Source organism: Mastigoproctus giganteus, chromosome 4, assembly GCF_048544385.1.
Source record: "Mastigoproctus giganteus isolate SK-2022 chromosome 4, ASM4854438v1, whole genome shotgun sequence".
Classification (NCBI taxonomy): Eukaryota; Metazoa; Arthropoda; class Arachnida; order Uropygi; family Thelyphonidae; genus Mastigoproctus; species Mastigoproctus giganteus.
This window is the reverse complement of record NC_143578.1, coordinates 5,146,436-5,174,359: the sequence shown is the minus strand read 5'-3', so window position 1 is coordinate 5,174,359 and position 27,924 is coordinate 5,146,436. Positions and strand designations below refer to the sequence as shown.

At 38.0% G+C, this 27,924-nt stretch overlaps 1 protein-coding gene across 1 annotated transcript in view; it reads right to left on the bottom strand.

Annotated features, from left to right (window-relative positions):
* The window catches only part of LOC150086356 (uncharacterized), a 69,453-nt gene extending 44,194 nt beyond the window's left edge, over positions 1–25,259 (bottom strand). The window contains exons 1-3 of the mRNA XM_090371326.1: positions 25,221–25,259; positions 14,788–14,945; positions 8,566–8,806 (exon numbers count right to left, since the gene is read on the bottom strand). Of these exons, the coding sequence (XP_090227452.1) occupies positions 8,566–8,806; positions 14,788–14,944 (398 nt within the window). The 5' untranslated portion in view covers position 14,945; positions 25,221–25,259. The remainder of the gene's footprint in view (positions 1–8,565; positions 8,807–14,787; positions 14,946–25,220) is intronic.
* Between the last annotated feature and the right edge of the window lie 2,665 nt (positions 25,260–27,924).

Genomic DNA, 27,924 nt, shown 5'->3' with positions numbered 1-27,924 from the left:
TTAATCGGCAGTGTATAATTTTTTCTTAAGTTTTACTCAAGCAACTGGTAAGAGAAATGGGTCTATAGTTGTGAGAGATAGAATGATCTTTCCCTGGTTTGAGAATTGCCAGTACATAGGAGTGATCCCAGCGAGTGGGGAATGAATGTTCAATAAATATACGGTTGTAAAAAGTCAGCAGCAAGTATAATGATTTATTATCTAAGTGTTGAAGCATTATATGATACACTCCGTCAGGACCAGCAGCACTGTTCTTTGAGGTACATATAGCTTCTTGAAGTTCGATCATAGTAAGTATCTGATTGTATGGTAGAGAAGCGGTCATTTAAGTTAAATTTTGATTTTTCAGCTAAAGCTTTGATCTTCTGATGATGGATCGTATGAGGTCGAGGCAGACAACTGGAAGAATATGGTCTCTAGAGTATTTGCAATATCTATAGGAGTAGAGAGCTCTTGTCCATTCCAGTTAAAAATTGGCGAGGATAATGGAGGAAATTTGCCATTTAGTCATCTTATTTTTTTCCATATTATTCTTACATCAGTATTTTTACTGACTGAAGTTGCAAATCGGATCCAAAAGTTTCTTTTAGCTTTCTTTCTGATGTGTTGGGCCTTGGCTCTGAGTTTCTTATAATTTATAAGATTATCAGTGGTAGGATATTTGCAGAATATATTCCACACTCTGTTTTTTTTCTTTTTTGGCATTCTTACAGTCCTCATTCCAACAATAGTTTATGGGTCTACAGAGGTCTGACTGTGATTATGAGATGGCAATAGATGCAGCTGCTAGAATTTGTTTGGTGATATGATCAGTGACTGTGTCAATTGGGAAAGATTCGATGATCTGTTTATCAAATGAAACATGAGAGGTATACTTGGCCCAATCTGCCTTGGAAAATTTACATTTCATGTGGTTTTTTCCAGTTGAAGAATGTGATGTTTGAATTTTACAGATTAATGGGTAGTGGTCACTGTTTAGGAACTGTCCAACTCAATACTAGGAAAGCGGATCAGAGAGCAGATAGACAGATCTATTGCAGACATTGTTCCTGTTGGGAAATGGATGTAAGTTGGTGAACCAGTATTTAGGATAGTTAAGTTTTGTCTGTCAATGAGCATTTCAATGAGTTGTCCTCATCCATCTGCATTGGGGGAACTCCACAATGGATGGTGTCCACTGAAGTTGCCCAATAAACAGAAAGGGGTTGGCAACCACAGGATAAGATCTTCAAGTTCGTGAATAGTACAAGGATGATTGGGTGGTAGATAGATCAAAACAAGAGTCAGAGTGATGCCAATTACTATTCGGGTAGCAATGGCTTCTACAGAGGTTTGTAAAGAAATGAGTCTGCAAGGACTTGTGAATCTATGAGAATGGCTACTCCACCACGAGCATTATTTGCAACAGGTCTATCTTGTCTAAAAAAAAGTATAATTTTTTATCAAGGGAGATACCTGAGGCATCAGATATGTCTCGTGTAGGCAGATACCTACTGGATTATGCTGCTTAATTATGTCATATATATGTCATCAATATTGCTCCTAAAGCTTCTACAATTCCACCGGACAACGTTGTTCATTGTTTCAATTTAGATGAAGGAACTGAATCTGACTGTTTTTTGGAAGTCTGTTTGACTCAGTCAATTTTAATCTTATCTCTTTTTGAGAAAACAGGTCTTGTGTCTATTTCATCATCTGAATGGATCTCCAGAATGGTTTCGGTATCACCTTGACTGGAAATTTCATTAGTATCCATAAGGGAGGAGTCAAATGTCTGTTTTCGATTATAATCTGCATTATCTGCTTGGACGGATCTTATGGGAGCTGCATCGGCAGAATGTGGTATCGTGACTGGTGTGTAGCTCTGCTTGAAATCTGTTGCTTTGAAGGTTGAGGTACAGAGCTGAGCAGAGAACAAGCCCATTACGAAATAGAGATATTTGGAGGAATTGGTGTATCAGTCTGGACTGATACTGAATGAAACTTTTTAGAGGCTTCAGCATACATGCATCTAGGTGTCATTAACTGAATTTGCTTTCTTGCTTCTGGGAATGAAACTTTCTTTTCTATTTTATATTTCTGGATTTTTTTTCTCATATTTGCATTTTTCACAATTTTTAGAAAAGGCTGGATGGTTGCCTTTACATTTGGGGCAGAGCGGAGCCTGGGCATTACAGTCATCCTGGGAATGATCTTTTGAACCACAGTTAGGACATATGGGGTCACCTCGACAGATTGTTTGAGTGTCCGAATTTCTGACACGTAACATCTTATTGGGTTCGGAATATATGGGCGAATACGACAATGCAAATAACCTGCTTTTACTGATGAAGGTAAATTGAGTGTGCTGAATGTCAAAATTATGCTGCGAGTTGGAAGGGGTTCGCCATCTTTTTTTCATCATAATTCATTTTGCCTGTGTGACTTTCTGATTCTGCAGTTCCTGAATAATTTCTTCTTCTGAGACATTCATTAAGTCCCATTCAGTGGAGACACCTTAATGGGAACTCCACTAAATGAGGTGAGTTGAGTAGAGACTCAGAAGGTTTGGAGTTGGTGGTCTCAACAAGCAGGTCACCAGATTTCAGGCGTCGTACCATTTTCGGGGAGCCAGCAACACTCTCAAGACACATTTTTGAATGAGGAATGGTGATAGATTGCCTAACGAATGGTTAGTTAGGGAATGCAGAATGAGAAAACTTGAGTTTTCCATTCGGGGAGCATCCTTCCTCAGTCTCTTTGGGTTGGATGAGTCACTATCAGGTATGTGCAAATCCAACGAGGATTTGCAGTCCTAATCAGTGGAAAATTGTCACAATCCATGTTTTGTCCTTTTGGCCCTGGGGATTAGTTTTACCACCCAGGTTTCCGGCCCTGCCATGGGGAGGCAGGAGCAGTGTCACAAGGTGACCAAGCGGCTAAGTTAGTTAGTACTATTAGAAATAGAAACAGAAAAGTAACTTTCCTTTCTGGGCCTTTGCCTACTTCTTGTAGTGCGAAAGAGCTACACTAATTAATAAATAAAGAAAACAGTTGTTGAAACAAAATATAATCTACCACTTGAAGGCTCTTTTGAGGAACACACAGAAATTACTTGGTCATGGAATGCTTGGCACCCGGAGCCTTAGGAAGGATGTAGAGTTGCTAGAACGGGTACAGAGAAGGGCAACGAGATTGGTGGGAGAAACAAAGGGGTGCATTTACAAAGAAAGGCTTAAGTTCTGCAGGCTGCAGCATCTGAAGACTAGGCACTTGTGAGGTGATTTGATCGAGGTGCATATGGCCTGGAATAGTTTGAGCAGGCTCAATTTTGACGGAATACTTCCGCTTGCTCAGATTAAGAACCTGAGGTGGCATAGATTCAAACTGAGGAAAGACAGTCGTAGAATGGATATGCGGAAGTTTGCCTTTAGCCATCAGGTAGTTGATTGCTGGAACAGACTTCCATCTGTTGTTGTGGAAGTTGATAGCTGCTTAAATAAATTCTTTGGAGTGACCGGATGGATGAAATGGGAAGGGGTTTCTTTTCTTTTCTTTTTGCATCATGTGCCTCAACTGTTTAGTCTCCAGAGCTAAGTTCCAATCAACCCTTCCCCATCTCTTCCATAATGAGGTATGATCAATGACTTTTGAGGTTATGATGAACATCGTCGCAAGATCCAATCTTTTTCCTACATTTCGAGGGTACAGCTCTAAAACGGAGTTCATAGGCCAGCCGCTAGTTAGTACACCAGACCGAACCTATTGCTAACTCTAGGAGGCTTCCGGATCAGCTAGTGTATAATCTTGCTACCTCTACAATGACAGACAGTGACTAGAGGGAGTCCGAGTAGTGAGTACGCAAGGGGGCATTGTCGAGGCCACGTTATGTCAAGGATCTGGGTATATTCTTACCATATGTACACCATATCCAAAAATTTTATTACTTCATACAGCATGTCCGACCCACTTTTTCTACTATCGAATACACCATGAATTGTCAAACTAATAGAGTAAGCTTATCTGCGAAAAGATCTAAACTGCCCAAACACTTCCTAATCCATTTCACAAATATATGTGGTCTCAATTCTAATCTCAATGATGTCCATTTCCACTTGCAGTCTGCCAAACCCCATGTACTTTTTCTGACAGAATCTCAGTTATCGGTTGATTCAACTACTGCTCATCTCAGTTGCCCAAATTATTCACTGTATGATTCCTTTTGCCTCAAAAGTGGTATTTGTGCATATGTCTGTTCCAATATTCCCTGTCAGAGACTTGGTAATTTTGAATATTCTTTTTTATGATGTTCTGTGACTTAAAATCTCTCTACCTCATTGTGTCAAATTCATCTGCTGTCTCTACCATTCTCCCAATTCCACTAATCACTTGGAGCTCTTTGACTTCCTCTCTCTGAAACTTGACTTTCTCCAATCCAACTTTCCTAACAGTGAGGTAATTTTCCTTGGTGAATTTAATGTTCACAACTCCAGCTTGCTTCCATTTTCTAGTCATGCCGACCTAGCTGGTTGAGATGCTGAGGATTTTGCAATTACTAATGACCTTGCACAGATTGTTCATTTCGGACAATCCAAACCATACAGCCAACACGTTTGATCTTTTTCTCACAAACAACACCTCTAAGTACATGGCTGAAGTGAGAGGTCCTTTAGGCACCTCATATCACAATTTGGTGATTGTCTCTTCTTCAATGGAGCCTTTATCTCATAACTATTCCCAACCACGTATTGTTTGGCATTACACGAATGCAAAATGGGATAACCTGCAAGATTTCTTCTTTTCCTTGGCCGATTACCGTTTCAAAACTTCTGATGTCACTGTTTGCTCAGATCATGTCAGTGGAATTATTCTTGCGGGAATGGAATCCTTTATCCTGCACTCCACTTTAACTCGTCCTTTATCTAGACCTTGGTTTTCAAATAAATGTGCTAAGGCTGTTCAAGAGAAGAACGTTGCATATCGTAATTGGCTTATTTCTAATTCTTCAGTTTCGATTTCTGCCTACACCAAAGCTTGCAACAATTGTAAAGCAGTTATTAATCAGTCCAAACTAGAATGTGAACAGGCTAAAGAGTAGAAAACTTGCTTCTTGCCCTAATAGTAGCCGATCATTCTGGTTTCTTGCCAAGGCTATTGGCCACAACTTTTGCCCATCTCTGCTCCCACCTCTTTCCAAACCATACGGTTCTGTTGTCACTTCGGCCAAGGATAAAGCTGACCTGCTAGCATCCCATTTTTCTTCCAACTCGTATTCACGATCTTGGTAAAAGACCTCCCACCATTCCCAACATGCTCCATTCAATGCCTCCTTTGGTCTTTCGTCAAAAGGATGTCAGAGGGATTTTGACGAATCTTGATGCCAAGAAAGCTCCAGGTCTCGATAGTATTTTTCCACTTGTTCTCAAAACCTATGCTCCTGAACTTACTCCTGTTCTAGTAGCTTCCACGATTAGTTCCTTGAATGCTTCCCACTTAGAATTTGCTGTTCGTGACGTCATCAGTAGGTGACATCCTTTTTTTCACTTTCTTATTCCAAAGGTGTTTTTCCTTCTGCTTGGAAATTTGCTCATATCCAGCCAGTTCCTAAGAAGGGTGACAAATCCCTCCCATTCAATTATTGTCCCATTGCAATTACTTCTACTCTTTCTAAAGTAATGCAGAAATCAATTAACCGCAAACTCTTAAACTACCTAGAAACCTTCCTTCTGATCAAAGATCACCAGTATGGAATCCGTCAGTGTCAATCCACTGGTAATATTCTGGCTTATGTTACCCATTTATGGAATAATTCAATGGAAAAGTTTGGTGAAACACAAGCAGTTGCCTTGACATCTCAAAGGCTTTTGATCGTGTTCGGCATAAAGGTCTTCTAAACAAGTTTCCATCTTATGGTTTGCCAACTGTTTTTTGTAATTGGTTATCCAGTTTTCTCTCTGATCGCTCACTGGGGGTGATGGTAGACGGCTCTCTGTCTTCTAACTTCTCCACTAATGCCGGTGTCCCCCAAGGTTCAGTCCTTTCCCCTACTCTTTTCCTCTTGTATATTAATGACCTTCTTCCATTGACTGGAAATCCCATCCATAGTTTTGCCGACGATAGCACATTGCATTCCACTTTCCATTTTGAGAAACCTTGTCCTGCTCAATCAGCTTCAACTTCTCGAAAATCTGCTACCAATTCCTTAAATGCCGATCTCCAGGTAATTCTCCAGTGGGGCAAAAACAACTTAGTTGATTTCAATCCTTCTAAAGCTGTCTTGTCTTATATCTCGCAAAAAGGATTCTTCTGCTCCTATGCTTATCTTTGGTGACGCTCCGATTTCTAGGCAAGTTGATATATCTCTTTTGGGGATTACCCTGACTTCTAATCTCTCTTGGAACAAGCACATTACAAATATTGCTTCCTCTGCATCTAATAAACTTGGTTTTCTCTGTCGCTTTCGGCGTTACTTTTCTTCCAAACAGCTGTTCACTCTTTACAAATCCGCCCAACCATGGAATATTGTTCCCATATCTGGGGTGGTGCCCCCAAAACCTCTCTCAGGCGTCTTGATTCTTCAGAAGAGGGCAGTTAGGTTAATTAATGACTCATCTCTAACAGTGTCTCTCTACTCGGTGTCTCATAGACCTACTGTTTCTGCTACATGCCTTTTCTACAGATATTTCCATGGGCACTGTTCTGAATTGGTTTCTATAATTCCCGCTCTCTCTTTCAAAACAGTCCGAACACGTGCCGCCACTAGGCAACATCCATTTATTGTCCAACTTCAAACTCACAGAACCAACTTTTCATCTTCCTCATTTATTCATTCAACTGCCATTTTCTAGAACAAACTTCCTTCATACGTATTTCCTGAAAATTACAGTCTACAGAAATTCAAGTCCAATGTCAACAAATATCTTCTTTCATCTTCTCAACCTCCAACCCAAGCACAGTACTAAGTACTATAGGTTCTAATACCTCTCGTGTTTGGGGTTTACATAAATAAAAAAAAAAAAAAAAAACTAATGCTAACTGATTATCAATAATGACTCTTCATACATTAAGAATCTGTAGATAAAAAGTAGCAGTGATCATAATGTATTGATGAGGAATTTACTTAAATATGTAACTGTTGTCAAAGGCATGGGAACGATTTCTTGCTTTTGTAAAGGTGACTACAACAGTCTCAGACAGTTTTTAAATTCTATGCAGTGGGATCAACTGATGAAGTTACCAACAGCAAATTTTAAATGGGAAGCATTTTGGGATGTTATTGTAGAAGCAATTAGGCATCTTATACCAACTAAGAGATACAGTTCAAGGCATAAACCTAAATGGATGAACTAATGAGATTTGTCGCAGAAACAAAAAATGCACGGAATGCAAATAAATTATCAGAAGCCAATGGTAGATATAAACTTGTCTGTAATCAAGTCACAAAGGAGTCGTAATCTGCTTTAGGCAAGCTAAGGCAGATTACGAGAAATATCTGACCAAGGATGCGTAGAGCAGCTGCAGAGATTTTGTTTTTACTTATGTAAGCAGTAGAAGGAAGAAACTGAATCACATTTGGCCACTAGATATGAATGGATTACCTGCTGATGATCCTGCTCAGATAACTGAGCAGGATCATCAGCAGTTTTTGCTTTTTTTTTCAGGTTACTAACAAAGTGAATGGGTATTTTGCATCTACAATTCACACTAGGAATTTTTTACTGATGGTGATACCAAAAGTAAGTCAAATTCTGGTAGGGAGTAGAATGATTCTGAGATAATGGAGGAAAGGGGAAGAAAAAGTCTTATAGCTAAATGTAAGAAGGACATCTGAAATCTATCCAGTTATATTAAAGGAGGCAGCAGAACAGGTAACAAAACCCTTATCCATAATTGTGAAAACATCTTCAGATTCAGGGTTGGTCCCTATACACTGGAGATGTACAAATGTAATCCCATATTCACAAAGGGGATCAAAATCTGACATGAGCAATTACAGACATGTCAGCTTAACTTCTATTTCAGAAAAAATAATGGAGTCACTGGTTAAAGAAGCAATGCAGGACCATCAAGACAGAATGCAGTTATACTGCAGTCATCATAATTTAGTTAAGGGGCAACTTCTCTGACTACTCTGATTGATACTATGAACCCCAAGGGCTCACATCTGGTGAGTATGGGCTTGGCACACCCAGGGTCCTGAGCTGGATATCATCATTCTTCTCTTTCTTGGTGATTCCTTTCTACTTTTGACTCTCTCTCTCTCTCTCTTAGGGCAACTTGGGAATTTTCTTTTTTTTCCTGGTGCAGCATAAGCCTCAGGCTTCCTTGCACCATATGGCTATTAATAATAATAATAAAGGAACTGGCATGCAAAAAATGATTTTCAACATCTACGTTTTGACAGAGGCAACAGCAGACATTTTATCAAAATTTCAGGTATTGCCTCCTCTGTCTAAAAGTTAGTACTGTCTAAAAGATAGTACTAACAGTTGAGAACTCATTTACTAACACAAATTTAAAAAAATTAAGTTAATTCTTTACTAATATCTGTCATTTTAAGGAAAATAAATTTTCTGAGTTACATACCTGTCTACTTGCTTCAGACTTTCCTTTTCAAGTTGTAACTCTTTCAGTTGTTTTTCATAATCCTTAATATTTTTCTTTATATCAGCCAGTTCTTCTCTTACTACGTCTACACATTTCTTCTTAGATTCTGTTTCTTTCTCACTACTTTTAATCATTTCATTTAGCTTAGCGAGACTATTTTGCGTTATTTTATCAAAATTCTCAATCCTTTTATCATAATGTGGATGTTCAGGTAGCCAAGCTATGAGTAAACAATATACATGTCATTTTAATTTTAAATAAAAATGAAGTCATATGTATATATATTTTAGCTATGGCACATATTCAAGTTATTACTCAAATAATTTTAATGGCATAATAGTTTTAATTACCACAACTCAAGTGAAAATTATGGTTTGGCACTCATGGCACTCATTTTCTGTATTATTTGTTTCAAAGCTATCTGTCTGGCTAGCTGTTATCTTGCCTGTTTGCTGTTAAATTTCAATTTAAGTATAGTTGCCTTAATTTTTATTATTTGGATCTAGTTAAACAGGCAGATAACAATCTGAAACAGATAGCCTTGCTAAGTATTGATAGGATATACTGAATAGTGTTAGCCCTTAAAAAAGGGCCATTCAGTGTATCCAATTATCAATAATTAGCCACATAATCATTATTTTATTTTATTGCTAATTATATGTTAATTTCTAGGGTATAACGAAGTAAATCAGCACAGGCTATCTTAGTCTTTATAGGTTATTTTGGCCTAATGACCCACCTAATACTTTTATGCTAAAGTTTTAACACACTTTGAGTACTGATAGGGTACCAATTACACTCTTATAGTAGTAATTATATATATATATATATAAGTAGATAATGAATGTGGCAAAGGGAGAGTAGGTATAATGAAACCAGAAGTTGAAATTATGGAATAAAAAAAAAAGGTACCTGTAAAATAAAAATAAAATATTAAATGTACTTAATGTTGCAAAGTCGATGATTTTGATGTCTTCTTCAAGGGTCAGCAATCAAAACCAACAGAAATGCAGCAAAAAGTAATGTTTTGACAGCTGACCCTTGAAGAAGATAGATATTAAAATCATCGAATTTGCAACATTAAGTACATTTAATATATTATTTTTATTGTATAGTACCTTTCTATAGTAGAAGAATCTACTCTATTCTTTGGAAAATTAAGGAAGACATTATATAGAAGGCACTCAGTGTGATATTTACTGATTTAGCAAAAACATCAATGCACGAGTTGAGGAAAAATAAGTTGTTAAGTAAGGCAGCTTTATCTTAAGATCAGGATGCAATAAAGTCATTCGGGTGCAACAGAAGTGAAAGTATGGATGGGCAGAATTTCAGCCAATAGCTCTGCTGTAAGAATCCTGAACAATCTTGATTCAAGTCTTCAAATGCTGATGGCATTTCTCCACTTAGTATTAGGATCAGTATTAGTCAAGCCTTTTACTGCACTGACCAAAAAAAAAAAATTAGAAAAGAAAATACAAATTATGTGCTTCCCTCCTCATCACTTAGGTAACTATCCAGTTGATCATTGAATTCCTTCAAACTGTCAGTCTCAACTACCTGTGGAAGCAACTTATACAACTGTAATCAACAACTCACTGGATAAAAGAAAACTTGCCATGATTTAGTCTAAACCTCTTTTCCTCGTAACTTGAATTTATGACCCCTACTTCTGAAATTCATTATAACAGTGAAAATTCCTTTTACTAACCCTTTCAAAAGTAACTATACTAAATTCATTTTATTAACCCCTTTCACAGCATTATAAACTTCACTCACCATGTGAGTTGCCCATCTTTGAAGATCCCTTCAAGAAACTCAGTGTTTTTTAGATGGGGTCTCCATATTTGGACACAGTATTCCAAGTGCAGTCTTACAATTCCTTTATACAGTGGAATTAGACCTTTCTATCTCTCCAGGCTAGTCTATATCCAAGACACTATGGCTTTCCTGATCATCTGTTTACACCACTCAGATATCTGTCCGTATCATAATTCCCAGATCTCTTTCTTCCTCTACTGTTTTTTTTATTCAATCCCACTAAATTTATAAGTTATTTTTGGGTGACTATTTCCCAAAGGGAAGACCTTTCACTTTGCCACATTAAAATATAGCTGCCACTTTTCTGACCATTCCTGAAGGCTGTTCAAGTCACCCTGAAGGAGCACTACTTGGCAATAATCATTAACAACTCTTCCAATCAGCACAGCTGCAAATTTCAACATTATGCCCTCTACTGTTTTGTCAATATTGTTTATGAAATTCAGACACAATAATGGTCCAAGAACCAATCCTTGAGGACTCCTTCTTCTGGCATTACACCAATTTGAAGAATATCCATTAATCGTAACCCTCTAACCCTCCTCCTTCTACCCTGGAGCCACCCTGTGATCCATCTTAGAATTTTTCCAGTAATGCCAATATGTTCCAGATTAAACAGTAACCTCTCATGAGGGACTAAATCAAATGCTTTGCCAAAATCAAAAAAAAAAAAAAAAAAAAAAATGTTCAAAATTGTTCAAAATCTATCTCCAGCTCATGGGTAACTATGTCAAAATAAGTAACCAGATTAGTTAAACATGACTTTTCCTTAACAAAAAGGAAATTTCCTTAAAAAAAACCATGTTATATGTCCAGAATGCTATTTCAATCTAAATGTCCCTGGATTAGTATTAGCAGAGGCATATGATGCAAGAAAGCAAGCTTATGCAGCATCAGCCAAAAAAAAAAACTTCCACTTCACCCCTCCGTTCGTTCGATATACCTGTCCAGCTGAGCCTTAAATTTATTTAGGATATCAACTTCCACAACAAGGGATGGAAGTCACCAACCAACTTGTTGTTGTTGTTATTTGGTTTTTTAGGAGCATTAGCAACTAAGGCCATATTGCTCCAGGGATATGCGGTGGTCATTCCGACCTTTCCACATCCTCCGTATTTGGTGGACGTACGGGCTCGAACCCCGGTCTAATCAAGGAGAGTGTGCTACGCACTGCTGCTCCTGCCCACCTGGCTACGGAGGCGCCAGTAACCAACTACCCGATTGAACACTTAACCATTGCCTCCAAGATTTTGTCTTCCACTTAAGTAGACTAACCAGACTGAAGTTACCAACTTCACTCTTAGAACTGCTTTATGTATTGACAATATGTTAGCATCTCCAATGATGCCCTCATAATTAACCTCAATGGTTCATGCGTTCTCTGGCCACCTCCCTCAAAATTACTGGATATATGTAGTCAACTACAGGATACTTACTTGCCTTTCAGCTTGAATGTCTTTCTAATAAATAATTTTCTTTAATTTCAATATCATTAATTTCATGGTATCCAGCTTCAATCACCTGGCCTCTCCTCACTATGAAGGATTTTTTGTCAATAAATAGAGGTGCGGAAATTTGCCTTTAGCCAGCGGATAGTTGATTGGTAGAACAGGCTTCCATCTTTTGTTGTGGAAGCTAATAGCCTAAATAAATTTAAGGCTGAGCTGGACAGGCATTTGGAACGAATGGAGGGGTGAAAAAAATGGGAACGTTTTTTTTTTTTTTTTTTTTTTTTGCTGATGCTGCATAAGCTTGCTTTCTTGCAGCATATGCCTCTACTAATGCTAATGCTAATAAATATCAATGCAAAGTACTTATTCAATTCATCAACAGAGTCATCTATGACTTTCCCACACTCAGTAGAGAAGGATGTAATCTGATTTGTTTTCTTCTTTGTATTCAGATACATGAAAAATTCCTTGTCCCCATTCTTTGCTCTCTTAGCCAAGTGTTTTCTCATAATTAACCTTGGACACCGTAATCTTTTCTTGTTACTATTACACATCAACTTGGAGCTGTTGTAGGCTTCAGTACTCTTCAGTGGTTTATAACTTTGCCACCTTTTTTCTGCTTTATTAGACTGGCCAGCTTCTTATTCGTACATCTCAGCAGCCTCTTCGTGCTATATTCTCTTAATCACATAATAAAACATCGGCTATCCGGAAGTCAGTTATCAGGAATAATTTGAAAGGTTGAACTTTCTTCTTTTCTTAACAGTAGTACAGTAAGCACCGGTTATAGTGATCATGACTGCAAATTGAATTTTGATTCTAATAAGAGAAAGATTGAGTTTACTACCCATTTATAACAGATTGTACAAACAAAAGGCCCAATAAACAGAAAACTGCAAATTGTTTTTACTGTTTTATGGTTGTGACCTCTAGAATTCTACGTGACCTTCAGAAATTTGCTTTAGAAAAATATCACAGAGACTACCAGGTTTTCTCGGAAACCATTAGTGACTTTCAGATTAATTTAGCTCCATATTCGGTAAGAATAATACAGCCCAAAACTGTGTGATTTATTATTTTTCTCAATTTTTTACGGAAAAATGTAAATAAAAAGAAACCGAGTAGTTTTAACATTACAAAAAGAAAAAGGAAATTATTAATAGAATTAGAAAAGGTGAAAATTTAGGCAATCTCTCCAAAGAATTTAATGTGGGACCTTCAACAATTTAGGATATAAAGAAAAATTAGAATGCTATAATGGGATGTGTCGATTATGGATAGAGGATCTAGCAGGAAAAAGACTATGCTGAAACCTGAAAATGCTGCTTTAGAGAGTGGTTTCTTCAGAAGCAAAGTTTAGGTGAACCAGTGTCTGGCTCAATGTTGTGTGAAAAAGCATTGGATTTTAATCGAAAATTAAGAGGTAACAAAAATTTTAAGGCAAGCACAGGTTAGCTGAAAAACTTTAAACTAAGACACGGTATACATGAACTAGATATTCAAGGCAAGAAACTTTCTGCAGTCTTAGAAACTTTCTAACTGAAGCAAACTTACTTTCTGCACTGTCCTTTAAAAGTAAGTTTGCTTCAGTTATAGCAAATTAAGAGAAAGAAATGTTTATAATATTGATGAGACGAGCTTATTATGGAAAGCATTACCGAGAAAAACCCTAGCCACTAAGAGAGAAATGCCTACACCAGGTTTTAAGATGAGAAAAGAGCGAGTTACAATTGCTATGAGTGCAAATGCTGCTACTGGGATGCACAGATTGTCTGTGTTTGCTATCGGTAAGTCGAAAAAATTGAGCGCATTTAAAAATATTTCTAATTTTCCTGTTTTGTATAAAAATGCCTGGATGGATGTTTCTGTTTTCCCAGGATTGGTTTATAATTTTTTTTATTTAATTAATCTTAATTATTTAATTTAACCATAAGGTAAGATTAAATAAATTTAATCTTACTTTACATTCAATTATCCAGACAATTTGGCTCTCCGGAAGAGGTCTGACATCGATTATTCCAGATAACTGATGCTCTAATCTATAGGCATTCATAACTTCTGTGATTACTGCTTTAAAAATATTCCATATTTCTAATATATTCAACATCCCTCTACAATCTGCAAAATTCATAGATGCCACGTAACGCCTTAAACTGTCATAGACCCCTTTACTGAAATTCTGGAAATTTACTGGAAAAAAAAAGAATAAAAAATAAAAAAAAATCTTTCTATACATTAAAATAATTTTCCTCCTAGTGATATTTATTCAGCCAATGGGAGGAGAGAGAGAGAGAGATGTGGGTTATGTGATAATACGTAACAAATATAAAAATACGTAACAGAAGCTTGTTTTACTGTGGTAAAACAAGCTTCTGTTTAAGCGTGGTCACATGGTTTATCTAATATGACCACGTGGTACCATTCTTGATTTCTATATGTAACGTATTTATTTAAATACTAAATGCAACAAGACAATATTTTAAGAGTTTAAGATTCTATATCTATATAATATCAGTATAGGTACACCATAGACAACTCTTAAAGAAAAGTTGAAAAGCCAACTAGTTTTGAAAAAGTGCCATCTGGGTGGTGGCACCCACCAAGAATAAGTAACAATAGTCTTCTCTATTAGTGAAGCATTACTTATTCGAGGTAGTGCAATATGCGGTAACTCATAGAGAAGGTTAAGCACAATATGAGATGCAGATGAAATTATGCCTTTCACACCACACTCGTAGTTTTTCTTTAAGAGTTGTCTATGGTGTACCGATATTTTATCTATACAGTAACGTATTTATGTATTCGTAACTGAGGAAGAGACACGCGTACAGTGTCGAAAGTTTCTGTATTTTATTTTATCAAAAGAAGCGAAAGCAGCAAGCAGGGGGTGAAGCCCCCTATTATATATAAATAAATAATACATACACACCTGAATGGTATTCCTCTGGTATTTTAGAATACTCCTTGCACACTTTCTCTGTATTTTTTTCAAGATTATCACCACTGGACAATCTTACATCATTGAATTCTTGAAGCAATGAAAAAATATTACTATCAGGGGGAACTAATGAATGAATGTTGTTCATTCTATTAAAAAAAAAAAAAAAAATACATCATTATATATATAAATGTTCCAGATATTTAAATTTCAAATAAATATTCAAAGATTTGATGTGATATAAAAAATACAAAGTTTACAAGTCTCAAAATTATAAATATTTTTAGTTCAAATAAAAATACAGATTGCATGAAATGAAATTAAAGCATGATTAAACCCTGTGAATTCAGCCACAAGCACAATGAACAATACAGAAAGCATAAATCAAAAGTTGATGTCAAAGACTCAAAATGGCAAACTCAAAATGGGAAGCATTCAAGGAACTAATCTTGGAGGCTACCAGGCTTTACATACCAACTAAGAAATATTGTTCAAGGTTTAGGCCTAAATGGTTGTCAGATGAACTAATGAGACATGTGGCAGAGAAGAAAAATGCATGGGATACATACAAATTAATGGGTGACATGGAAGCCTATGATAGATATAAGTTGGTCTGTAACCAAGTCACAAAGGAGATTAGGCAGGCAAAGGCAGACTATGAAAAATCCTTGGCAAAGGATGCAAAGAAAAACAGAAAAGAGTTCTTTACATACTTGAACTCGAAAAGGAAAGGGATGAATCAGATTGGTCCACTGGATATTGATGGTTCAACAGTTGAGGATCCTGCTCAGGTGGCTAACAATCTAAACGAGTATTTTGCATCTACATTCATGCATGAGGAGTTATTCAGGAAGGAGAATGATGTAGGTAAAGTAAGCATTGGCAGTGAGCTGGATGATTTTGTAATAACTGAGAGGAAAGTGGAGGAGAGATTGTTGGGGATAAACATAAAAAAGGCACCTGGGGTGGATGGGATCTATCCAGTTATATTAAAGGAGGCAGCAAAGGAAGTAAGCAAACCCTTAGCCATAATTATGAGAGCTTCCTTGGACTCAGGGGAGGTACCTATGGACTGGAGATGTGCAAATGTGACCCCAATTCACAAAGGAGGTTCAAAGGCTGACACAAGTAATTATAGACCTGTTAGTTTAACTTCTGTTCCAGGTAAATTAATGGAGGCACTGGTTAAAGAAGCACTGCAGGATCATCTAGACAAGAATTCAGTTATAGCTCAGACGCAGCATGGTTTTGTTAAGGGCAGGTCTTGCCTGACCAATTTGATTGGATACTATGATGTAGTCACAAAAGAACTGGATGCAGGGAATAACTTTGATATTATATATTTGGATCTTAGAAAGGCTTTTGATACTGTTGCACATGGAAGACTGCTGCACAAATTGGAGCAGTGTGGCATTGGAGGCAAATTGCTGCTATGGATAAGGGGATGGTTGAGTGGCAGAAGACAGAGAGTGGTAATCAATGGACACTGCTCAACGTGGACTAATGTTATTAGTGGAGTTCCTCAAGGTTCAGTGTTGGGTCCGTTGTTGTTTTCGGTGTTTATGAATGATATTGATGATGGGATATCAAGTTTAATGTCCAAGTTTGCAGATGATACAAAGGTTGGCAGGGTCGTTAAGGACAATACTGACGCTATGCTGCTGCAACAGGATCTGGACAGGTTGAACAGATGGGCTGAGAGGTGGCAAATGAGGTTTAACATCGACAAATGTAAAGTGCTGCATATGGGAAACAGTAACCCCAGAGCAACGTATCAACTCTGCGGTACTACACTGACAGTGGTGGAGAATGAAAAGGACCTGGGGGTAATTGTGCAGGCAGATATGAAGTTCTCTGAGCAGTGCAGACGAGCTGCAAGAGTAGCTCATGGTGTCTTGTCAATGATATACAGGAATTTTTCTAGCAGGGATAAGGAGGTGATTATTCCCTTGTATAAGGCAATGGTAAGGCCACATCTTGAGTACTGTATACAGGTCTGGAGGCCTCATTTCAAGAAGGATGTAGAGCTGCTGGAACGGGTACAGAGAAGGGCAACAAGATTAGTAAATGGAACAAAGGGTTGCTCTTACGAAGAAAGGCTTAAGTTTTGCAAATTACAGAGTCTGGAGACTAGGCACCGGCGAGGTGATCTGATAGAGGTGTATAAGGCTTTGAATGGTTTGAGCATGCTCAATGCCAATGGGATTCTTCATCCTTCTCAGAATAATCACCTCAGAGGGCATAAATTCAAATTGAGGAAGGACGGATGTCGGATAGATGTGCGGAAATTTGCCTTTGGCCAGCGGGTGGTTGGTTGGTGGAACCGACTTCCATCACTTGTTGTTGAAGTTGATAGCCTAAACAAATTTAAAGCTCAACTGGACAGGTATTTCGAACGAACGGAGGGGTGAAATGGGAGTGGGGTTTTTTTTTTTTTTTGTTTTTTTTTGGCTGATGCTGAATAAGCTTGCTTTCTTGCATCATATGCCTCTGCTAATGCTAATGCTAAGACATACCCAACAATTTTGCTGAGAGAGAACTAAAGAGACATTAGGCTTCTAATTAGCATTATCATTAGTAGAGGCATACGATACAAGAAAGCAAGCATACATAGCATCAGCCAAAAAAAAAAATCCCCTCCCCATTTCACCCATCCATTCACTCAAAATACTTGTCTAGTTCTGCCTTGAAAGTTTCTTCCCACTATCAACCACCCGCTTGCTAAAGGCAAATTTCCACACATCTATTCTACAACTGCCTTTGCTCAATTTGAATTTATTTCCCCTCAGGTCTATTCAGGTGAGTAATCTGAGCTTGCTCAAACCATTCAAGGCCTAACACCTCACATGTGCCTAGTATCCAGATGCTGCAATCTGCAGAACTTAAGCCTTTCTTGGTAACCCCAGGGGGCTCACATCTGGTGAGTATGGGCTTGGCAAACACAGGGTCTTGAGCTGGATATCATCATTCTTCTCTTTCTTGGTGATTCCTTTCTACTTCTCTTTCTCTCTCTCAGGGTAATTCGTAATTTTTTTTTTCCTTTTTTTGGCTGGTGCAGCATAAGTCTCATGCTTCCTTGTACCATATGGCTAATAATAATAATAATGAGGGATTACTTCAAGAACAATGCAACATCACTCCACCAGGCCTTAAGGAAGATAGATGAGTGGTATACCCCACTCAACCTAAGTGAGAAGCCCACTCCCACCCAGACGGCATAAGAAACGAAGCTAGAAGGATGGACAAAGAAGACTCTCCAGGGCAGACACTAAATGACCATCATGCTGCATGCATGACCATCATGCTTGGATTCATGCTGGCCATCCAAGACCAGGTAATCAACACCAGAAGCTATAGAAAATACATCACAAAGGAGCCCGGAATGTCAGATGACACATGTCAACAATGCCACCTGGCCTCAGAAACGATCCAACACATCACAGGGGGGGATGCAAAATGATCACCCTGACTGAGTACGCTCATAGATACGACTACGTAGCCAGGATAAAACATCAGAGCTAGCAGAAATACCAGTTGACCAAAGAAAGTGTACCATACTACAAGTACGAACCCCAGGCAGTACTAGAGACCCCAACCCACAAGCTGTACTGGACTGCATCATAACGAATAAGACTATCCGGCACAACAGACTCTACATAACCCTTGTGGACAAGATGGAAAAGGCTACCTACCCGATTGACATAGTAGTGTCCAACTAGCAATGTCAAGAAAACTAACCCATGAGAAAAAAATAGGAAGTACACGAATCTGAGACATAAGGTCAAGGAGATTTGGTATATGCAAGAAGTAACAACCACCTACAAGGAACTCCGGAAAGTCGCAAACCTCTAGGATAGTCAGAGAGTTCCTCGACCAACAGTAACACCAGATATTACAACCATCCTGTGTACTTGGTAGCAGTACCCGTCATGGAGTGGAATCCACCAATCAGAGAGAAATAATATAAGTGCAACAAAAATAATAATCACAGCAACCCTTTGTTCCACTCACCAATCTTTTTTCCCTTCTCTGTACTCATTCTAGTAGCTCTACTGCTACCAATATGCAGTAGTTTAAATTTCTTAATGTTACACTTCAGTTGCCACCTGTCAGCACCCCTTTGTTCCACCCCTTTGTTCCATTCACCAATCGTGTTGCCCTTCTCTGTACTCGTTCCAGCATCCCTACATCCTTCTTGAAATGAGGCCTCCAGACCTGTATACAGTACTCTAGGTGTGGCCTGACCATTGCCTTATACAAGGGAATAATCACCTCCTTATCCCTGCTAGAAAAATTCCTATATATCATTGACAATACACCATGAGCTACTCTTCCAGCCCATCTGCACTGCTCAGAGAACTTCATATCTGCCTGCACAACCACCCCCAGGTCCCTTTCATTCTCTACCACTGTCAGCGTAGTACCACAGAGTTGATACGTTGCTCTGGGGTTGCTGTTTCCCATGTGTAGTACTTTACATTTGTCAATGTTAAACTTCATTTGCCACCTCTCGGCCCATCTGCTCAACCTTTCCAGATCCTGTTGCAGCAGCATAGTGTCAGTAGTGTCCTTGACAACCCTGCCTACCTTTGTATCGTCTGCAAACTTGGACATTAAGCTTGATATACCATCATCAATATCATTTATAAATACAGAAAACAATAATGGACCCAACACTGAGCCCTGAGGGACTCCACTAATACCATTAGTCCACGACGAGCAGTGTCCATTGATTACCACTCTCTGTCTTCTCCCCCTCAGCCACCCCTTTATCCACAGCAGCAATTTGCCTCCAATGTCACACTGCTCCAATTTGTGCAGCAGTCTTCCATGTGCAACAGTATCAAAAGCCTTTCTAAGATCCAAGTATATAATATCAAAGTTATTCCCTGCATCCAGTTCCTTTGTGACTGCATCATAGTATCCAATCAAATTGATCAGGCAAGACTTTCCCTTAACAAAACCATGCTGTGTCCGAGCTATAACTGAAGTCTTGTCTAAATGATCCTGCAGTGCTTCTTTAACTAGTGCCTCCATTAATTTTCCTGGAACAGAAGTTAAACTCACAGGTCTATAATTACTTGTGTCAGCCTTTGATCCTCCTTTGTGAATTGGGATCACATTTGCACATCTCCAGTCTGTGGGTACCTCCCCTGAGTCCAAGGAAGCTCTCATAATTATGGCTAAGGGTTTGCTTACTTCCTTTGCTGCCTCCTTTAATATAACTGGATAGATCCCATCCACCCCGGGTACCTTTCTTGTGTTTATCTTCAACAATTTCTCCTCCACTTTACTCTCAGTTATTACAAGATTCTCTAGCTTACTGCTAGAGTTGAATACACCTCTGGCTTTCCCCTCGCTAAATAACTCCTCATGTGTGAATGTGGATGCAAAATATTCAGTTAGTTTGTTAGCTACCTGAACAGGATCATCAACAGTTGACCCATCAATATCAAGTGGACCAATCTGATTCATCCCCTTCCTTCTAGAGTTTACATAAGTAAAGAACTCTTTGCTGTTTTTCTTTGCATCCCTTGCCAAAGATTTCTTGTAATCTGCCTTCGCCTGCCTAACCTCGTTTGTAACTTGGTTACAGATCAACTTGTATCTATCATAGGCTTCTGTGTCATGTGTTAATTTGTATGTATCCCATGCATGTTTTTTCTCTGCCATATGCCTCATCAGTTCATCTGACATCCATTTAGGCCTAAACCTTGAACAATATTTCTTAGTTGGTATGTAAAGCCTAGTAGCTTCCAAGATAAGTTCTTTGAATGCTTCCCATTTTGCATTTGCTGTTGGTAACATCATCAGTCGGTCCCACTGTATAGAATTTAAATACTGTCTCAGTCCATCGTAGTCGCCTTTACGGAAGCAATAACCCTTCCCTTTACCCCTAATGGTAGTTACCTCTTTGAGTAAATCCCACTTCAGCACACTGTGATCACTGCCACCTAGTGGTTCATTTATCTGCAGATTCTCAACGCATGAAGAATCACTGCTGATAATCAAATCAAGAGTATTCTTCCCTCTAGTTGCCTCCTACATGCAAGTATGTCATAATATACTTGTATGCACGCCAATGCATTATATCATAATTACTTTAAAATATACTATAAAATCTCCACTTATTGAAAAATAAAAACATTCATATGCTAACAGAAAAAAATTAGATTTCATTTGAGTTTTATTGGCACATCAACAAGTAGGCCTACAATGCACCACTAACAGAATAGAAAAGAATAAAAGGTGGAATAATTAACATGTGAGAAATTTATAGGGGCAATTAAAGAGTTAAGCCTCAGAAACAGGGTGCAAGGTAGCTCCAAAAGTTAAGCATAATTAAAGTTGCATATAGGACACAACCATTGTGTCCTATGTGCAACTTCAATTACTCTTATAAATTTCACACATGATAATTTACACAGTATTTGTTCTTTTCTATTATATTATTACTCTTGCATAACAAACAATATGCCCGTCTTACAATAATTATTTTCAGTAATACTCAACTTCTTTATTGATAGGCTTTTTGATATTAGCATTAGCATTAGTAGAGGCATATGATGCAAGAAAGCAAGCTTATGCAGCATCAGCCAAAAGAAAAAAAAAAAAAAAAAAAACACTTCCATTTCACACCTCCATTCGTTCGAAATTCTAAAGAATTCTCATGTGTGAATATTGATGCAAAATACCTTGTTCTTGTTGCTTGATGGCACATTGGCAAAATACCTATTCAATTTGTCAGCAACCTGAGCAGGGTCATCAACAGTTAACCCATTAACATCAAGTGGCCAAATGTGACTCAATACCTTCCTTCCACTGTTAATATAAGAATAGAAGTCTTTCCTGCGTTTCTTTGCCAGAGATTTCTCATAATCTGCCTTAGCTTGCCTAACTTCCTTTGTGACTTGATTACAGACTAATTTATATATACCACATCACATAATTTATATACACTTCATGCAGTTTTCTTCTGTGCCTTCTGTCTCAATAGTTCATCTGACATCATTTAGGTCTAAACTTTAAATAGTATTCCTTTGTTGGTATGAAAAACCTAGTAGCTTCTATGATTACTTTCCTAAATGTTTCCCATTTTGAATTGGCTGTTGGTAACATCATCTGTTGGTCCCATTGCATAGAATTTAAAAACTGTCTGAGATCACTGCAGTTACGTTTATGAAAGCAAAAAACCATTCCCTCTGCCCTTGTTGGCAGTTACATCTTTATGTAAATCCCACATCAGTACACTGTGATCACTGCCACCTAGTAGTTCTTTTATCTGCAAATTCTCAACATATGAAGAATCACTGCTAATCAGATCAGATCAGATCAAGAATATTGCTCTCTCTCCTCTTGCCTATCTAACATGCCACTGTAGAAAAGTCACCCATAAATCCAAAAAGTATTACTAGTATTTGAGTGAGCAACTCGCAAGTTCCAGTGACTTGTTACTCAATCAATATCTGGAAGGTTAAAATTCCCGATTATAAGAAATTCTGATTTACTGGTTCATTATTTCACTATATTGTTTGTTGTACTCATCAGAGTCATTAGGCCTATAACACACTACTACTCTCATTTTTGCTTTTCCCAGTGCTCATGTCAAGCCTAACTGACTTAGCATTGCATTGACCACCCATGTCAACTGTATGCACTGCCATAGAATTTATATGCTTTTTAATTAAGAGCATAACCTCTCCTGTCCTGTCTGTCCTTTCTATATGCATTGTACTTCTCATATTCTGCATCCCTTATATCTTAGTGACACCACATTGCTGATATCCACACAATGTCTGCATGATGAGTTGACCAGCACTTCAAATTCATGAAATTTATTTATTATGCTTGTAGCACTGGTATACATGGAGATGTGCAAATGTATCCCCAAAGGGGGATCGAAGGGTGACATGAGTAATTACAAACCAGTTAGTTTAACTTCTGTTCCTGGTAAAATAATGGAGTCGCTGGTTAAAGATGCATTGCAGGATCATCTAGACAAGACTGCAGCAATAATTCAGACACAGCATGGGTTTGTTAAGGGAAAGTCTTGTCTGACAAATTTGATAGGATATTATGATGTGGTTACAAAGGAACTGGATGCAAAAAATAATTTTGATATCATATATTTGGATTTTAGGAAAGCTTTTGACACTGTTGCGCATGGAAGACTATTGTACAAATTGGAGCAGAATGGTATTAAGTGTAAGTTGCTACAATGGATAAAGGGATGGTTAAGTGGGAGAAGACAGAGGGTGGTAATCAATGAGTGCTGCTCTTCTTGGACTAATGTTATTAGTGGAGTCCCACAGGGTCCACTGTTGTTTTGTATATTTATCAATGATATTGATGAAGGTATATCAGGCTTAATGTCGAAGTTCGCAGATGATACAAAGGTTGGCAGGGTTGTTAATGACAGTAATGGCAGTGTGCTACTGCAACAGGATCTAGATAATTTGGGCAGATGGGCTAAGAAGTGGCAACTGAAGTTTAACCTTGACAAATGCAAAGTACTGCATATGAGTAGAAGTAACCCCAGAGAAACATACCAACTGTGTGGTACTACACTTAAGGTGGTAGAAAATGAAAAAGACCTGGGAGTAATTGTGCAGTCAGATATGAAGTAATCTGAGCAATGTCGACAGGCTGCCAGGGCAGGTCATGGGGTTTTGTCAATGATATATAGGAATTTTGCTAGCAGGGAAAAGGAGGTGATTATCCCTCTGTATAAGGCAATGGCCAGGCCAGGCCACGCCTTGAGTACTACGTACAGGTCTGGAGGCCTAATTTTAGGAAGGATGTAGATTTACTTGAGCGTGTACAGAGAAGGGCAACAAGATTGGTGAGGGGAATGAGGGGATCCTCTTACCAAGAGAGGCTTAAGTTCTGCAAATTGCAGTGGCTGGAGACTAGGCACCTGCGCGGTGATCTGATTGAGGTATATAAGGCTTTGAATGGGTTGAGCACGCTGAATTCTGATGGGATCCTTCCACTTGTTCAGATTACGAACCTAAGGGGGCATAAATTCAAATTAAGAAAAGACAGATGTAGAATAGATGTGTGGAAATTTGCCTTTAGCCAGCGGGTGGTTAATTGCTGGAACAAACTTCCATCTGTCGTTGTGGAAGTTGATAGGTTGAATAAATTTAAGGAGGAACTGGACAGGCACATGGAGGGAATGGTGTGATTTTTTTTTTTTTGGCTGATGCTGCATAAGCTCATACATTTGCTTTCTTTCATCACATGCCACTACTACTACTACTACATGCAACTCTTCTTGCTTATAAGTTACCCTAACACAGCTTATGTATTTCCATTTTCCAAATTGAGTGACAGTAGGCCTTGAAATCCCCAGTACCTTACCTTGCTTTCCAGGCTGTTGCATGTTCCAACAGGTCTAAACCTCTGCCTGCAGTTACTGTTAATCTATTAGTCTGTGTATCCTCCCAAAATAGCAGTTTTCTGACACTTGACACTACCTCGATAACATCAGCAAATATTTTTATTTCCATTCTATTTAAGTGTATCCCATCCCTGTAGAAGGGATGGGATACACTTAATTACACTTAATTTCCAATGAGAGATGTAGGCATTCAGCAAGGCAGGAGGCTGTTAAGAGTACAACAAAGTATGGATTAATGTGGGTTCTGGCAAGGTCCTGGAGACATAACTAACTGTAATTTAGTCAATAAAGCTAAATAAACTAATTTTAAAAAACCTGCATGGTATAAGAGTAATTATTTGGAGAGAAAAATTCCAAAATGAGATTAAATTTTAAAATGGTAGTTGATTTTTTTTTTTTTTTTTTTGTATGTATAAAAATAAACTAATATAACAGATATACACACTGGCTTATTAACCTAACAAAAACTTCGTACACCAAAATGTGAATTCTGGTTATATCCCTGTAGTGTTATATTTGCTCATAAGTAATTAATGCATATAAAATTACAGTATTCAACATCTAAATTAAGAGACACGGAATAGGACTTTGTCATTTCCATTTGTCCACATCATTTCTCCTAATAATTTCCTAATATCTCCCACCATTCCAAAAAAATTTGTTTTTCCCGTTCCGGTAGGTTTTACAAGCGTCAACACATGATGTAAATTTACATAACAAAAAACACGTTCCTGAAGCCCCTTGTCCTCTGGGGGCACATAATGTGCGCCCAAGTATACAATTATAGCCGACTAAAAGTTCTAGAGATAAAGCACAAAAGACGAAACACAAACAGAAACCTGCAAATATACTCAATAATTGAAACTCTTCTGTTAGAATACAGCACTGCTAAAATACATAAATGTGTAAAAGACATCGTCATTCTGATAAATCAGTATTTTAAGTTTTCAGGTACTCATCCCATTTAAAAAGTTTTCAGATACCCATCCCTCATCCCAAGTATAAAAGCAGTATCTTTCACCTGTTTATGATAACTGATTTCTACTGCATAGAAAGAAACTTTCTTTTCCACAAACCATAACTGCTAATAAGGAAATGACATCTCATCACTTTCTGTCACTTTAGCATTTCATTATTGGTACAAAACTTGAAATGCGCGCGATTAGAATAAAATCACTGTCAGGGTTTTTTAGTTTTTTTTAATCTTTGTGGTACGTAAAACGTAGCCCAAAATTATCAAATCAGCATCTCAACCCGCCAGATCATGTCTTGGTTAAAAACAATTGAAGATTACGTGAAGAATCCTTCACACAATCTTAGATTTTATTAAACCTAAAATCGCACTATAATAAACTTCTGGGAAGAACGTGAATCATTTTGGTACACGAAATGATTCACGTTCCATGACATGAATATCGCTGAAAATTATTTTGACATCATTCTCTAATATACAATTAGGCCTTTGATATTGTTCTACATAGAGGACTGCTGTACAATCTGCAGCAAAGTGGCTTCATGGGCAGGTTATTGCTATAAACAAAGGATTGGTTATAAACGTCACTTCTCTTCTTGTAATAATAAAAAAATAAATAAATTTTCCGTTTATACTCCGGGACGACCAAACGGTCAGAGGAGTTCACAAGATAGAGAGAATATAAGAAGCAGCACCGTATTCAGCAGTCACTATAATGTTGTTAGCAAAGTACCAGATAATTCAGTACTAGGGCCATTACTGTTTCCATTGACAATATTGATTAAGGCGCATCAAGCTTATTGTCTAAATCTGTATAGGATACAAAGGGTAGCAGGGTGGTTTTTTTTTTTTTTGTTACTTCCAGCAAATAACTTGCCATTTTCTATAAAAACTGTTCTGCTGTTATTTCAGAACTACCAGCTCTTCTCTTTCTCAAAGGTTGTAAATATGCAAAACTTTTAAATGGTTAGCATTAGCGTTAGTAGAGGCACACAATGCAAGAAAGCCAGCTTATGCAGCATCAGCCAAAAAAAAAAAAAAAAAAAAACCGCACCCATTTCACCCCACTGTTCGTTCCAAATACCTGTCCAGCGCAGCCTTAAATTTATTTAGGCTATCAACTTCTACAACAAAAGATGGAAGTCTGTTCCATCAGTCAACTACCAGCTGGCTAAAGGCAAACTTCCGCACATTAATTAAACTAAAATTTATAACAGTAGAACTTGTACACTAATATCAATTTTACTGCCTTTAATGCTCATGGACGTTCTCCAAATACCCAAAATATTACTCTTTCAGTCAAGTTGTGAACCGATAGCGCAGTGTGGGCTGGCATCTTATTAATTTCAAAACTGATATTTGAAACACTCTCTATTCATCACTAGTTGTTCTATTCCTCTTATTACTAATATTATAATGGCTAAATGCTGCAAAGAAGCTATCGATTTTTGATTCTGAAAAAAAAAAAATCATCTCAATGAAAGCGCTCCGCTTTCATTGAGATGGTAAATGAAAGATTCAAAGTTTTGTTACTTATCAGAATTTCACATTTGCAGCCTCCACTTCTTGTTTCTCCTACAAGTGAAAATAGACTCCTCCATTCCCTTTAGTGATTCCATTCAGGGCATTATATACCTCAACCAGATTTTCACTGATATGTCTGTTCCCAAGTTTCGCAGCAGCATATCCTAAGCCGTTCTTCATGTGAACACCCCCAACCAATTTGGTTGTTCTTTGAATCCTTTCTAAAGCTTTGTCTTCTACAAGTGGACAAGTGGGATGAGAAGAGCCAACTGAAGTTTAACATTGACAAATGCCAAGTACTGCAAATGGGTAGCAATAACCGAAGAGAAACGTACCAACTGGGTGGTACTGTCTCAGGGAAGTGGAAAGTAAAAAAGACCTGGGAGCAATTGTGCAGTCAAATGAGCAGTTATTCAATGAGTGGAATGTCAGAAGTTTATCAAACGCTAACAGAGACTAAGTGATTTTCTAATAACTGAGAGCAAAGTGGAGGAGAAATTGTTGAAGTTAAACATAAGGAAGGCATTTGGGGTGGACGGGATCTATCCAGTTATATTAAAAAAGATAGCAAACTCTTGGTCATAATTATGAGAGGTTCCCATGGACTCGAAGGGTACAAATGTCTCACCAATTCACAAAGGGGTTCAAAAGGTGACACAAGTAACTGCAAACCTGTTAGTTTAGCTTATGTTCCGCGGTTAATAATGGAATCACTGGTTATTGCAGGATCATCTAGACATACCTGCAGTAATAGTTAACACACAGCATGGGTTTGTTAAAGGGAGGTCTTGTCTGACCAATTTGATTGGGTACTGTGATGTGGTCACAAAGGAGCTGATTGCCAAAAGTAATTTTGATAGCATATACTTGGATCTGCCTTTGTCTGCCTAATCTCATTTGTGACTTGGTTACAGACTAGCTTATATCTATCACAGGCTTCCATCTCACCCATTAATTTATATGTATCCCATGCATTTTTCTTCTCTGCCATATGTCTCATTAATTCGCTGACATCCATTTAGGCCCAAACCTTGAATAAGATTTTACCACCATGGAATGGCCTCCCCGTTCACCAGACATGAACCCTGTGGAGCAACTTTGGGATACTATGAAAAGGTACGTTCGAACTATTTGATCCTCTACTCAGAATGCGACGGAATTGTGGACAACGATGCAGCAAACATGGATGGAAATACCCGTGGAACGCTTTCTTGAACTACTAGATTCA